Source organism: Rhinatrema bivittatum, chromosome 2 (assembly GCF_901001135.1).
Source record: "Rhinatrema bivittatum chromosome 2, aRhiBiv1.1, whole genome shotgun sequence".
Classification (NCBI taxonomy): Eukaryota; Metazoa; Chordata; class Amphibia; order Gymnophiona; family Rhinatrematidae; genus Rhinatrema; species Rhinatrema bivittatum.
The window spans coordinates 624,066,891-624,081,148 of record NC_042616.1 but is presented as its reverse complement, the minus strand read 5'-3'; the positions used below and the strand labels follow the sequence as shown (position 1 = coordinate 624,081,148).

General features: G+C 42.5%; 1 protein-coding gene across 1 annotated transcript in view; it reads right to left on the bottom strand.

The window, feature by feature from the left end:
- Positions 1-14,258, bottom strand: part of LOC115083383 (chloride channel protein D-like) — a 472,614-nt gene that overhangs the window by 439,061 nt on the left and 19,295 nt on the right. Inside the window, exon 3 of the mRNA XM_029587184.1 lies at positions 3,201-3,281. Coding sequence (XP_029443044.1) covers positions 3,201-3,281 — 81 coding nt within the window. The remainder of the gene's footprint in view (positions 1-3,200; positions 3,282-14,258) is intronic.

Genomic DNA, 14,258 nt, shown 5'->3' with positions numbered 1-14,258 from the left:
GGTACAAACTTACTGAGACATTTTTCAAAATGCTATAAATATAGTAGAAATAGTACCCTTGATAAAAAAAAAAAAAATGGGCATGGTTAAGCTAATTTCCCCTCTCCCGCATCGCATGCGTAATTTCCACAAAGTGGGATGCATTTTTCACCTTGCGATACATCAGGATGGATCTGTTCAAATGCTTTATTAGCAATATTGCAGAAGGATTATAATGAAAAGTTTGCCTTTTTGCTATGACACTTAGATGTGCAACAGAGTAGATATGCCTAGAGGAGTAGAGAGAATGAGAAACGATCTATTAAAACTTGAGGAGTGGTCAAAGGTTTGGCATTTGGGATTCAATGCCAAAAAATGTAGAGTCATGCTTTGAGGTGCAGAAATCCAAAGGAGCTGTATGTGATGGGGGGCGAGAGACGATGTGTACAGACAGGTAACGAGTCCTCGAGGTCATAGTGTCTGACGATCTGAGGCAGCAAAGCAATTTGACAAGGAAGTGGCTATGGCCATAGGGATACGCAGCTGCATAGAGAGTGGCCTCACCAGTAGGAAAAAGGAGGTGATAATGCCCTTGTATAGGTTTTTTCGTGAGGCCTCATCTAGAGTACTGTGTTTAGTTCTGGAGACCGTATCTAAAGAGGGATAGAGAAAGTTAACCAAAATGGTGTGAGGTCTACATCAAAAGCCATTTGAGATGAAACTGAAGGACTTGAATATGTATATCCTGGAGGAAAGGCGAGACAGGGGAGATATGATACAGACTTTTAAATACAGACTCTTAAAGGTATTAATGATGCACAGGAATCAAACCTTTTCTAATGGAAAAAAAGCTGTAGAACTAGGGATCATGATATGAAATGTCAAAGGGGTAGACTCAGGAACATCAGGAAATGTTTCTTCATGGAAAGAGTGGTGGATACGTGGAATGCCCTCTCAGAAGAGGTAGTGAAGACAAGAACAGTAATGGAATTCAAAAGGGCATGGGATGAACACAGAAAATCCCTTATGGCTAAAGAATGGAAATGAAGAAAATGGGTAATTTATGTTAACTGGGGTAACCTGCAAAGAGTGGCAATTACTACCATAAAAAAATAGATAAATAAATAAAAACTTGCTGGGCAGACTTGATGGACCACCTGGATCTTTTTCTGCCAACATTAATATGCTATTGGGTTACTATATTCATTCTGCCTAGTTATTTCTATTCATCTTGCTAAAGATATATCCCAGAAGCCATCCATAAAGCGTGACCACTTGTAAGATATTTTTTATCCTGGACAGGCTTTGTCATTTTCCTTCTTTGAACTCTACTGTCTTGGGTAGATGCACATGCAAGATCCCCTATTTAGTTAACACCCAGCAGCACTCCCTTCCCTAACCTCAAAGCTTTGTAATAATCTAAATAGCTATCAGTACTATCATGGATGCTGGCCAAACATCCAATCTTCCCCTGCATAGCCTGTCAGATAGTCTCGGCTTATGAATACCTTTGTTTCCATTAGAACTTCAAGATTTTACTGCACTGCAGTCTGCCAGAGAGACCCATCTGCCTGATAGTTCTTTCATTGCAGTCTGCCACTCAGACCTTGCTATGTGGTTACCTCTATTTCCAGTTTCTGCTAGGACTTCTAGCATTTCATAGTACCCACTCTGCCAATCATCGTGGTAGCCCCAATGCTCTTTGCTGAATCATTCAAGTAGGGCACTTTAAACTGGTGCCACTAGGTCATGCTTCTGCTATCTCTTCATTATTTTTAATTTTTTTTTTAGGCAACCAAGAATCCTGTGTTTTTATCCCATGCCTGTATATCCATTCTCAACTACCTACTTCAGGAGGCCATTCTATTTACCTACCACATTTAAATCAGATCATTTGTATGAAGGAACCTCTGAAAGCAGTGTAGAGGAAGCACCAGTACTTACTGCTTCAGGTAAACCATCATTTTTGTTGTCAGCCTTTCACTGCTTCCGATCCAGATTAGGTTCATTACCAGCTTGTTAGTACATTTTTGTCATGTCACAATCTCACCTGGAAACTTGGTTAAATTCTATGAACTGGGCTGATTTTTAGAGTGAAGATGTAGCATCCATGGGGAAACCTTAGAAGAACAAGGTCTGAGTATTGAGGCTTCATGATACAGACTGTACTTCCAGCACCCGATAGTATTCAATTCATGACAGCAACATCACTGGGACATTTTTCTACCGTCCATGGGTTAATACCACCATCAATGCTTACTTCCTCTTAATAGGTTGGAGAGTTTGGACAGGTCCTCTACAGGGCCAGATATAAAATTCAGGTGCCCACTGATTCTTCCCCCCAGAAATCACTGGAAAGTGCAAGAGGGAGTGTGTGGATGGGAGGAAGCTCCCTCCAGATTGCCACTATCCAGGATCCTCACCTCTTCCCTTGGCCTCTTACCTGGGGAGAGCTTTAGCTGTCACCCTCAGAATCAGCATGATGCCTGTGAGCCAGCTCATAGACCTTGAATCAGCCTCTCCCCCCTCCTCCAGCACAGGCTTCCTGTTACCATGGAAATCCATGTGACAGGTGGAAGGAACCGCAGGGCCTGTGAGAGCGGGCTGACTCACAATCCCCTTGCTGACTTTTCTTCAATTTGCTGCTGCTGCTGCTGCTGCTACCACCAGCTTGAAGGGACAGTGATGGCAGCCCCGAATGGCAGCTTGATAGGGTCTATCAAAATTTGAGGCCAGAGGCAGTTGCCTACATGGCATATGCCAAAATCTTGATCTGGTTCTTAAATATGCCCAGCTATACAATCAGCAACATTTATTAATTGTGAACTTCAGAAACTTACCTGCATCATTCTGAGTCTAATGACTGTATTGTGTTTATTGCTAGATTTCCCTCCCATATGGATAATTATTGATTCAGCCATAAATTGTAAGATGCTTATATTCCCAAAAACGCAAGAACGGGAGAGGGAAAATGAAGAGTATGGCAGTGATCTGAAGAGTTAAGAAACCTTCAGAAGATTTGAGTATATAAAAATAATTTGGGAAGAATAAAGAATGTAAGACTATGTTATTTCCAGTAAGCAATCCTATGTGTTTTTTGGTACTCTGTAGTCGTTGACAGATTTCTAACAGTGCAAACCACAATTTCGGCGTAGGTGCTTTTGCAAGGTTTCATTAGAATCTTGGTGTCTTATACATGGCTAATTATAAGGCTTACTTACCACTACTAGTCCTGAAGATATTGCAACCATGGCCAGTCCAGTCCCAAGTGCACAAATCCATGTCATGAGAAAGTTACCATTCTGTCAATTTCATAAATACAATTAAGTTAATAGTCTGTTCAGTGATAAAAAGTTGTTCTATCTTTGTGCTCTGTCAAATACTGTAACAAATGAAAAAGTTACCTGAGGGATATTTATACATTCTTAGGGGTGTGGTTCAGCCAGAAGCTAACCTTGAGTTGTGTAGGGAACCCCAAATCTTTCAATAGGATTCACCAATTCAAATTAATGTTTTTGTTTGTGAGGTAGGGGGAAGGAGGGAATGATTGATTTCCTGCTCATGATCATCTCTTATTTACAAGGGCTACTGAACTCATCCCTCACTAAAGGTACCACGCTGACAGCAATGCAGAAAACTGGGTAATGGGGTCATGATTCCAGTATCCAGGTCCCAGACAGACACTTTGCCATTGTGGCTGAAAAAAATGTTTTACATTTATTCAGTTAAAAAAAAGGAAAGATAATGAGTGAAAATAGTTCAAAATGGAAAAAAAAAGATTTTCTGCAGAACCAACTAAGAGCATTCTTGGAAACTGTGTGATAGAGTGCTGAGTTTGAGTCTACAGAAAAAATAGTTGTATGTTAAACCAGTGTCATCAATTTCTTTTTTTTTCTTTCTTTTCACTCAGTTATTTGTAAAAAAGCATCATGAATGCTTATAGGAGACTTATGCTTGGTGATTGAATAGTTAATAATCAGAGTGTGTCTTTCCTTTTTTTGTCTATAATCTTATGTAATAATTGCTCTGCCCATTACCTATATATGGATTATTACTTGTTGTATGAATATGAAAACAAAAAGGAAAACCAGTATGAAAATGGTCAAAAAGAGAGTTTGTGGCAGTGAAATGCCATCATATGAAATTCACTATTTCAACTGCAGTCCTCTGTAATCTGCTATAAAAAAGAAGTAAAATCCCCTTTAAAAAACTGAATTCAGGATATAATGAGCTAGATGGGCTCGAAGATTTTATGACTTGTTATCTAAAATTGTTTTGTACATTTGACCCAATATCATGCTTTAGTTCAGAAACAGGTAAGCAAACTGAATAGAATATAATTAAGTTTAAGCCCTGGTAGATCAAAGATGTTCTTTGTGTTTCCATATATTCACTTTCTTTCCACCTAGGTAAGCTCTTTTTGTTGCGCTTGGAGGTGGACCCTTGTCCTGGAGCAGTGGAGAATGGCTCCCTGGTAGGGACCAGGAAGCACCTGCCCCCAGGGCAGGTGCTTCCTGCCCTGGGGGCAGGAGGAGACATGAGGAGACAGAGGCTAGGATGAGCTTCACCATTGGAAGCCTGCGGTCCCTCCGGGTGGAGCCTGTAGGGACCCGGGCCGCTTGGACTTAGGTGGGCCTCGCAAGGTCTCCCAGAGAGGCATGCCCATGAACAGCAAGGGAGTGCAATTGTACACTTGGCTGTAAGTCTGGAGGAGCAAGGAAGGCCAGAAAAGCATAGGCGATGGCAAGGCAAGGGACAGAGCCAGAATCAGGAGACTAGGTCAATTGCAGCTGGGGCCAGAATCCGAGGATCAGTCCGAGGAGTAGTCAACGAAGCAGGGGTCAGGCTCCAGAGGTCAGAAGAGGTCACAAGGCAGGCAGAGATCAGGATCCAAGAAGCGAAGAGAATGATCAAGGAGCAGGCCAAGGTCAGTACCAGAGAGAGACAGTCCGAGGGTACTAACTGGGAAGATAGGACAGACAGATGCTGGAATAGAAGGACACTGGAACAGAAGGACGCTGGACAAGGCTGGAACAGAAGGATGCTGGAACAGTAGGATGCTGGAACAAGGCTAGAGCAAGACTGTGAATGCGGAGGCAAACTAGTACACTTACAGTGCTGACCCAATTGCCAAGGCAAGGAAGTGTAGGCAGGGACTTCCTTATATCATACATTCAATCAGGGCGCGCCGTGGAGCTAGGACTCACCTTTGGCCCTACAAGAGGCCGGGAGGTCCGCGCGCATGCGCGTAGGGGCGTGGCCAATGCTACTGGGGACGCCGAACTCCGGCGTGAGGCCTGGTGCACAGTGGAAGGCCTGGTGACTGCCGCCGCGGGACGCCGAGGCCTGGAGGAGCTCGCAGCTGCTGCCGAGGAGGCCAACTCATGACTTGCAGAGGAGCTAGCGAGGTGAGCAGGCCCGTGTGTGGGCCGGGTGCGGATGGGGCTCGCAACACTTTTTGGACCTTTTAGTGGCCAATTTTCTAAGAACTTAGACTCCCAACTTTTGGTGTAATATACAGACCTCTATCACAGACAGAAGAAATGGATAGCGATTTAATGGAGGATATTCACAAAATTGCTTTGAAAGGCGAGATGCTATTATTAGGTGATTTCCATCTGCCAGATGTTGATTGGGAGATCCCAGCTGCAGTGTCTTCTAGGAACAGGGAGATTCTGGATTCTCTGCAAGGAGAATTGTTCTGTCAACTGGTAACAAAACAAAGAAATTTACATAGAGGGGGTATGGGGGGATACTGGACCTGGTGATTACTAACAGGGACAGTATCTCTGATGTTATAGTGGACCATCATTTGGGATGCAGTGATCACTGAATGATGTGGTTCAGTGTTCGAGTGCAGGATATGAAGGCTACCAAAATGATAAGGGGAATGGAACAGCTCCCCTATGAGGAAAGACTAAAGAGGTTAGGACTTTTCAGCTTGGAGAAGAGACGGCTGAGGGGGGATATGATAGAGGTGTTTAAAATCATGAGAGGTCTAGAACTGGTAGATGTGAATCGGTTATTTACTCTTTCGGATAATAGAAAGACTAGGGGGCACTCCATGAAGTTAGCATGTGGCACATTTAAAACTAATCGGAGAAAGTTCTTTTTTACTCAATGCACAATTAAACTCTGGAATTTGTTGCCAGAGGATGTGGTTAGTGCAGTTAGTATAGCTGTGTTTAAAAGAGGATTGGATAAGTTCTTAGAGGAGAAGTCCATTACCTGCTATTAATTAAGTTGACTTAGAAAATAGCCACTGCTATTACTAGCAATGGTAACATGGAATAGACTTAGTTTTTGGGTACTTGCTAGGTTCTTATGGCCTGGATTGGCCACTGTTGGAAACAGGATGCTGGGCTTGATGGACTCTTGGTCTGACCCAGTATGGCATGTTCTTATGTTCTTATGTTCATTCAAAGGCTAGGGGCTAGACAGTCTATGGCTATGCCTCCACCTGCAGTCTTGAGGACTGCATAGAAGCCATAAAGAAAGAACACGGTCCTCTAGATCGAAACAGATCATTTGCCTTTAAAGTTCCCCACTGCTGTCTAATGAACCATTTGCCTTTTACCAAGTGAGGCATCAAGAGCCTGCTAGATTTGCTACTCTCCAGCTTGTCATTCCATCTGCCGACTGCTGCTGGTCCCTCCGCCTAAGTCCGAGAGCCGCCTGTCCGCCGACACTAACTCCTCCCCCATGTGATGTCATCAGGGGTGCGGGATCAAGAGCGTGTGTGCAACGCCGAAGACGCCGCATGCCAAAGGAGTTCGCTAAAGGGTTAGGCCCCTTTGTGAGCCCTTTTGTGTAGCCCATGAGAGCCAAACCCTCTGGAACTTTCCTGTATCTTTGTCCACCTGTAAGTTTTCTCGGAGAACCTTATTCTATAAATTTTTAAATCATGTCATCGCCAGTTATAAATAATATACCTGTTGTATTGAACCGTGCAAGTAAAGTAGTTTTAGTAGATTATACCAGCCAAAAAAATGTTACCACTATTTGTCATCTCAGATTCGTCCTAGAATGTGCAATATTCCACTAAATGCCATTATTTCCTTAACATCTTGTCTGACATTAACTTTGATTCTGTTTAACGCTCAATCTATTAGCAAGAAAATACTTATTGTTAATGACCTATTATCAGAATACTCCCTTTCTAGTTGTGGAATTAATGAAATTTGGTTAAAACAATCAGATATTCTTTTAGTTAACCAAATAAGAAACGATACTTTTGATGTTTTTTCTTTTCCTCATCAGAACTGTAAGGGCGGAGGTATTATTCTAATAGCAAAAAAAGAATTAATGTTACAACAAGTGCAGTTCAACATTTCTGCTCGCTTTGAAGTATGTCTTTTTAAATCCAAATTCATGCAAGATGGTCTTGCTTATTGCCCTCCTAGCTCCTTAGATTTTAACTGCTCACCTTTAGTTGAGCTTCTAGCCACCCATCTAAGCCCTGATATGCCAACTATCATAATGAGAGACTTTAACCTTCACCCAGATGTTGTCCCACATTCCGCTGCTTGTGAGACTTTCTTTGATTCCCTTAAAGCCATGGGATAGGACCAAATTGTAAAGCAATCCAACCCACAAAGCAGGGCATATTTATTTATTTTTAATTTTTATATACTGATGTTCCTGTATATATATTAGTTACTCTTAAAGATACTGAACATTAAAAGTCTACCCATAAGGATTTGCATTTTCCCCATATTTTGTTTGTTGTTTGTTCATTTTAGAAGTGCCAAGAGCAGGACCGCAAAAAATAAATAAAATAAGACTGGAAGTGGGGTAAACCTAAATCAATTTTCAGAAAAGTGTGTTCATATAAAGCTAACTAAACTTAAATTAGATAAGGCAATGGGGCCAGATGGGATACATCTGAGGGTAATAAGGTAACTTAAATAAGTCCTGGCAGTTCTTCTGGTTGATCTTTTCTATACTTATTTAGCATCGGGATTAGTTCTGGAGGACTGAAGACAAGCAGATGTTGTTCCTATTCATAAAAGCAGAAGTGTGGAGGAGGAGTCTGGGAATTGCAGGCTGGTTAGTCTGATCTCTGTGGTGAAACAAAATTTTGGGGCTGAACATCCCTACTGCAGAGAGGTTAGGAGGAATGGTTTGTCTTTTTGCAGATGAAATAAGGAAGAGGCTAAGAACTACAGGCCAGTTAGTCTGACCTCTGTGGTGAGTAAATTAATGGAATCACTGCTAAAACACAGGATAGTGCAGTTTCTGGAATGCAATGGATTGCAAGATCCGAAGCAGCATGGTTTTACCAGAGGTATATCTTGTCAGATGAATCTGATCAATTTCTTTGATTGGGTGACCAGAGAGTTGGATCAAGGAAGAGTGCTAGATGTAGTGTACTTGGATTTCTGAAAGGCTTTTGACGCAGTTCTGCATACACAACATATAAATAAACTGAGCACCCTTGGTATGGACCTAGACTGATTGACTGGGTTAAAAACTGGCTGAGTTGGAGGTGATAAAGGGTAAATGGAGTTTACTCTGAGGAGGGGGGGTGTTACTAGTGGTGTGCTTTAGAGATTGGTCCTTGGACTGGTTCTTTTCAATATTTTTGTGAGTGATATAGCTGAAGGATTGTTGGGAAAGATTTGTCGTTATGCCAATGATATCAAAATCTACAGCAGGGTAGACAGCCAAGAAGACATGTAAAACATGAGCAGGGGACCTAGCGAAGTTCAAAGAATGGCCCAGGGTGTGGCAGCTAAGATTTAATGCTAAAAAAATGCAGAGTAATGCATTTAGGATGCAAAAAAAACAAGGAAGAGGTACAGTGTTGGAGATGAAATTCATCTAAGCATGAAGGAAGAGCAGGATCTGGGAGTCATCATATCTGATGATCTTAAGGTGGCTAAACAGGTGGATAAAGTAATGGCAAAAGCCAAAAAGATGCTTGGCTGCATAGGGAGAGGAATGGCTAGCAGAAAATGAGAAGAGATATTGCCCCTGATTAGGTCCCTGGTGAGATCTCATTTGGAATACTATGTACAATTCTGGAGATCACACCTTCACAAGGATAAAAAAATGGTTGGAGATGGTCCAGAGGGTTGCTACAGTACTAAATTGATCATTGGTCTTTGTGCTACAGTATATGGGGACATACTCAAAGATCAAAACATATATACCCAAGAGGAAAGGCAAGATAGATGAAATGTGATAGAGACATTTAAATATCTCAAAAGTTTCCATGCTCAGGAGGCTAGCTCTTTCAGCGGAAAGGAGGCTCTACAACAATGGATCATGAGATGAAAGCGCACGACTTCCGAACAGTCCTTCAATCAATTATCCTCTCAAAACTCGACTACTGCAACTCCCTTCTCATCGGCCTACCAGAAATCCACATCAGACCCCTCCAAGTTCTACAAAATGCCGCCGCCAGAATCATCACCAACAACAAAAAATCCTCCCACATCACACCTACCCTCAAAGAACTCCACTGGCTACCCATCACACAAAGAATCCATTACAAAACACTCACCCTCATGCACAAAAAAATACACAACAACAAAATGAACTGGCTAAACAACGCAATACATCCACACCCCACACAAAGAACCCTCAGATCCACCAACACTGGCCTCCTAGCCATCCCCAATCTCAAATCTGCACACCTCAACGCAACCCGCAAACGAGCCATAACAATAGCGGGACCCACCCTATGGAACACCCTCCCCACCTGTCTCAGAAATGAACCATCACTGCAAACCTTCAAAAAACACCTAAAAACATGGCTGTTTTTAAAAGCCTTCCCACCCTACCCTTAACCTGCCCGAACGCAACACACCTCATCCCATACTCAAGTCTTCTCACCCCCCTGAATCCCTCACTCCGCTACTTCCTCCCACCCCACCTTCCCCCCTCCCTTCCCTCATCCCCCCCACCTCTATTCCTAAATTACCTAACCAAGTCCCTAATCCTAAATTTATTTTATCAACAACACATTCATGTACATATGTTATTTTCTATAACCTTTTGTTATATCCTATAACCTTTTGTTCCATGTACCACTGTTATAATATGTTATAATTGTTTTTTGTTTTTTTGTTTTTTTTTGGTTACCATGTTATAATGTAAAATAGGGCGGACTACGCCCTATTCTCTTGGTTATCTGGAAACCGATGTGATATCTCGATTGAATGTCGGTATATAAAAGAAATAAATAAATAAATAAATAAAATAAAGTGAAAGGGGATAGACTCGTGTAATTTTAGGAAATATTTTTATTACAGTGAGGATAGTGGATGCATGGAACAGCCTCCCAGTGTAGGTAGTGGAGATAAAATAGTTATTTGAATTCAAGAAAGCATGAGATAAATATAGGGGATCTCTGAGGGAGTTATGGGAATTATAAAGCTAAATTAGTTGGGTGGATGGGCAGACTAGATGGATTATATGGTCTTTTTCTGTCGTCATATTTCTATGGTTATCTTTTGAAGAAATCCAGTTAAGTGGCAGGTTATTTGGCTACACATCGTTAGATAACTTTTGACTTAACTGGACATATTCAAAATCTGATCAGTTAGGTTTAAATTTATTTGGCTACAGTTAACCGAATAACTTTAACCAGTGATATTCAGTGGGACATTTATCCCACTGAAAATCAGGGCAAGTTATCTGACTAACTGTAGCTGGATAATTTGTCTGCTTGCTGTCTTACTAAATATTACAAAAACCCTAAATTTTGACACTGAGCCCTAGTATATTTTTAAAAGGGTCAATTTAAGAGCCTAACTCCTAAAGTTAGGAATCTAAATCCTTTGGAAATTGGTCTTAATAGATCATTTGAATTTTTAATTCTCTGTTTCCAAATCTTGAAGGAATTACCTATTCCCCTGAGAAGTGTGCCCAAATTCCCAGGACATTTCTTCCTGGGAACTGTGTCTAAAGGAGAGTTTATTGACACTCTGTGACTGAAACATTTGGATCTTAAATTCCAACCACATACTTTTGGATAACTGAGATTTTCTGGGGTTAAACCCTGAAACAACATACTGTATGCTATACTTCATATTAGGGCCTGAAGAATCAGCAGCAGAGAATGACGTGGATTTCTTTTGCTCTACTGAGCTTAGATCTGATAAGTGGGCATCAATGACCTCTAGTGGAAAATAGTATATTGTATCTTGAATTAATTTCTTCAGTGATATCTAGTGGCAAAATGGCATACTGCACTTTGCATTATTTATGTTCCGTCAACTGGTAACAAAACAATGAAACTTACATGGGGGGGGGGAGAGATATTGGGCCTGGTGATTACTAACAGGGACAGTATCACTGATGTTTTATACTGTATTCCAAATATATAAAATCAAATAGTAATGCATTGACAGCATTAATGAGAAGATCTCTAGAAATGTGTGCTTTTAAACATTGGTTAAGATGGATTATTAAACACAGACTTCCAGGGATATTCTGCAAATACCTAATTCATGTGCACTCAGTCCACTTTGTGTGACCCTGCCTCTGTTGAGGAATCAGTATTGGTTCCAGATAAGCAAGCATCCTTGAATATATCATTATTGATGCTTTGTCTTATACAGTTTTCCAAAACCCTGCTGCAGCTTAGATCTGTCATTTAAGGCAGTGCTCCTCAATCTTTTTTTTATTTCAGGGCACGCTTTCAAGTTTTGTCAACCCTCGTGGTGCACAAACCAAATTCTACACAATTCTCTCTCCCCCCCCCCCCCCCCCCCCCCCCCCCCCCCCATATACCAGCAGGAGGAAAGTAGCACATTTACCCGTGTGTACCTCATTCTGCCAGCTTCATCACATATGCAGAACCAGTCAATCCTGGGAGATTACAGGGCCCCCACACATTCAGCCATCAGATTGTAACTGGCAAAGGAGGTGCCCACAGGTAAGACATGCTGCTCTTCTCCTACCAGTGGGAAGGAGAGAGATAGGGTAAGATTACTTGAGTTCTGGTGAGTAAATTTGTGAAACCTGTTACCTGACCTTAGTATGAGTAGTGAGCGAGCAGTTCATTTTGGTGGGAGGGAGGGAGGAAGTCTGGTGGACTATCCCCATGGAAAATTGTAGTAATCTACTCTCAGAATATACCTAAAAGCACATTCTTTTAGTTTTACTATCACAAAATAGTTTTAGGTCCAATACGAAAGACTTTATGCTGGTGGGTATGTCCTGCATACAAGAGAATTTAATTATATACAAGAAAGTCAAAATTAGCCAACAAATTCAGCTCTTCCCAACTTGTAAATTCTAGGTAGGAGACATATCCAGGTCAGAGACTTTGATCTGTGTCCCAGTATATTTTATACTAATGAGTATCACTATTCTCTATCAGACAATAAAAGTTTCCAACAGTTAATATCTCTGGCTTGCTTTTCTGGCTAATTGTGTCTCTTATCTCAATCTCAGGTCCTCTTTAAGTTCCTTTTTGTTTTCCCCCTCTCTGATGTCCTCTTTCCTTCTTTTTGTCTCTTTCCTTGAGTGAATATTTTAATAATTTCTCTTTTCTTTGATGCTGTCCTTTCCTCATTCCTCCTCCTCTTTCTCTTCCATTCCTCATTCCCTTTCTCCTGCATTATTTCCCTGAATTCTCCCATCCCCAAATCCAGGGACCTCGGTCTCATAACACCCTTATCTCCCTATTCCTGCGTTATTTTTCCATCTCTGCATTCCCACAACCAGCTTCTCTCTCTCTTTTTCTATCCCGAGTCCTATTTCTCTATCCATCATCCTGCTCCTTATCCATGGTCCTTTCTCCCTTCTTTCTCTCCTTCAGTCCCTGGTCTTCTCTCTCTCGCTCTCTCCCTTCTCCTCTACCCTCATAATTTTTCCTCTCTCTCTCTCTCTTCTTTCCCTTATCCCCTTTTTTCTCCTACCTTAATATAGCCAAGCTCGTCCTTCCAATCTTCTGTCTAACCCTACCCCCCCCCCCCCATCCCCAGGCAAGAGCAGTAGTGCATAATACTGTGTCAGCCATCTGTGACTCCTCCCCCAAGCATTCACACACTCCTAACCTTGCTCAATATTTATCACCTTCTGCACTGCCCCTTCCCCCCCAAGCATTCACACCTTCTCCCCTCACCCCCTTCAACATTTACCTCCCACTCCCTTCCCACAAATCATTTTCATCTGGCTGCAATTTTGGGTGACTCCCTACTCTGCTGTCTTCTGAGTCCCAAGTCCCACAGCACAGACGTGTAGGATCTGAAGCAGTAAACAGAGTACAGCAGAGAAGAGCCCTGTACTACAGGAAGCAGGTGGGGATAGGGAGTGGCCAGGAGGGGAGGGGCCGGAGCAGGGAGCACAATCTTTTCCCTGCCATTTACTGCTGCTGTGTGGGGCTTCCATCCCCTGCCCCTCTCCTCTGATCTTCCTCTGGTTGAGAGGGACAGGAAGGAGGGGCTGAAGCAGCAAGTAAGAGATTTGGGGCACTGTCCCAGTTAAAAATCCAGCATGATCCCAGGGAGCAGGCTCATGCTGAGGTTGTCAGCACTGTGCCACGGGAGGAACTTTCCCAAGTCCCACCAGCATGCCCCACCCTGGTTGAGAAGTGCTGATTTAAGGTCTCAGTGGCAAGGCCAAAGTTACAGTGCTCCAGCAAATTGTTCACTTGCTCTGCCACAAACCTGGTTTGCTGCGGCTCGGATTCAGAAACAGAAGCCTGTTCATGCCACTTTGAAAGGAGAAAAGCTGAAAACAGCAAACACATTTATTTGGCTCATAATGGCCATGATCCTTCTGGAAAGCCCAATTACTCTTCATTGTCAATTAACACTGCAGCTGAGTTAAGGACCTTCAGTTTCACCTCAAGGAATATTGCTCTCGCAAGAAATTAGAAATAATGCTTCTTCTTTCAAAATGTTTTTAAAATGCTGGGTGCTTGGTAACAGCCGTGATGCTTGTCCCCTGAAGTAAGTTATTATATTTCTGATGGAAATTGTGAAGACTAATAAACAGAAATTCCAAACCTGCAGGACTCCAACCAAGGCCAATGCTAGTTTTCTTGCTGCCCTGTGCGAACAATTACTGTGCTTGCCCCCCCCCCCCCCCCCCCCCCAGGGTCGGCGCAAGGATATTAGGTGCCCTAGGTGAACCTTCTGCCTTGTGCTTGCCAGTCCTGGCCCAGGCCCCAACCCCAATCTCATTCACTGAGACGCCATCCATGGCCCGCCCAGTATGTGCTTTTCTTGGCAGTGAGCAGGAAGGGCACTGCTCTCAGCCAGTCTATTCTGTGTTTCACTGGGTCACGACGAGGATGGGCGTCGCTCGCAGCCTGCCAA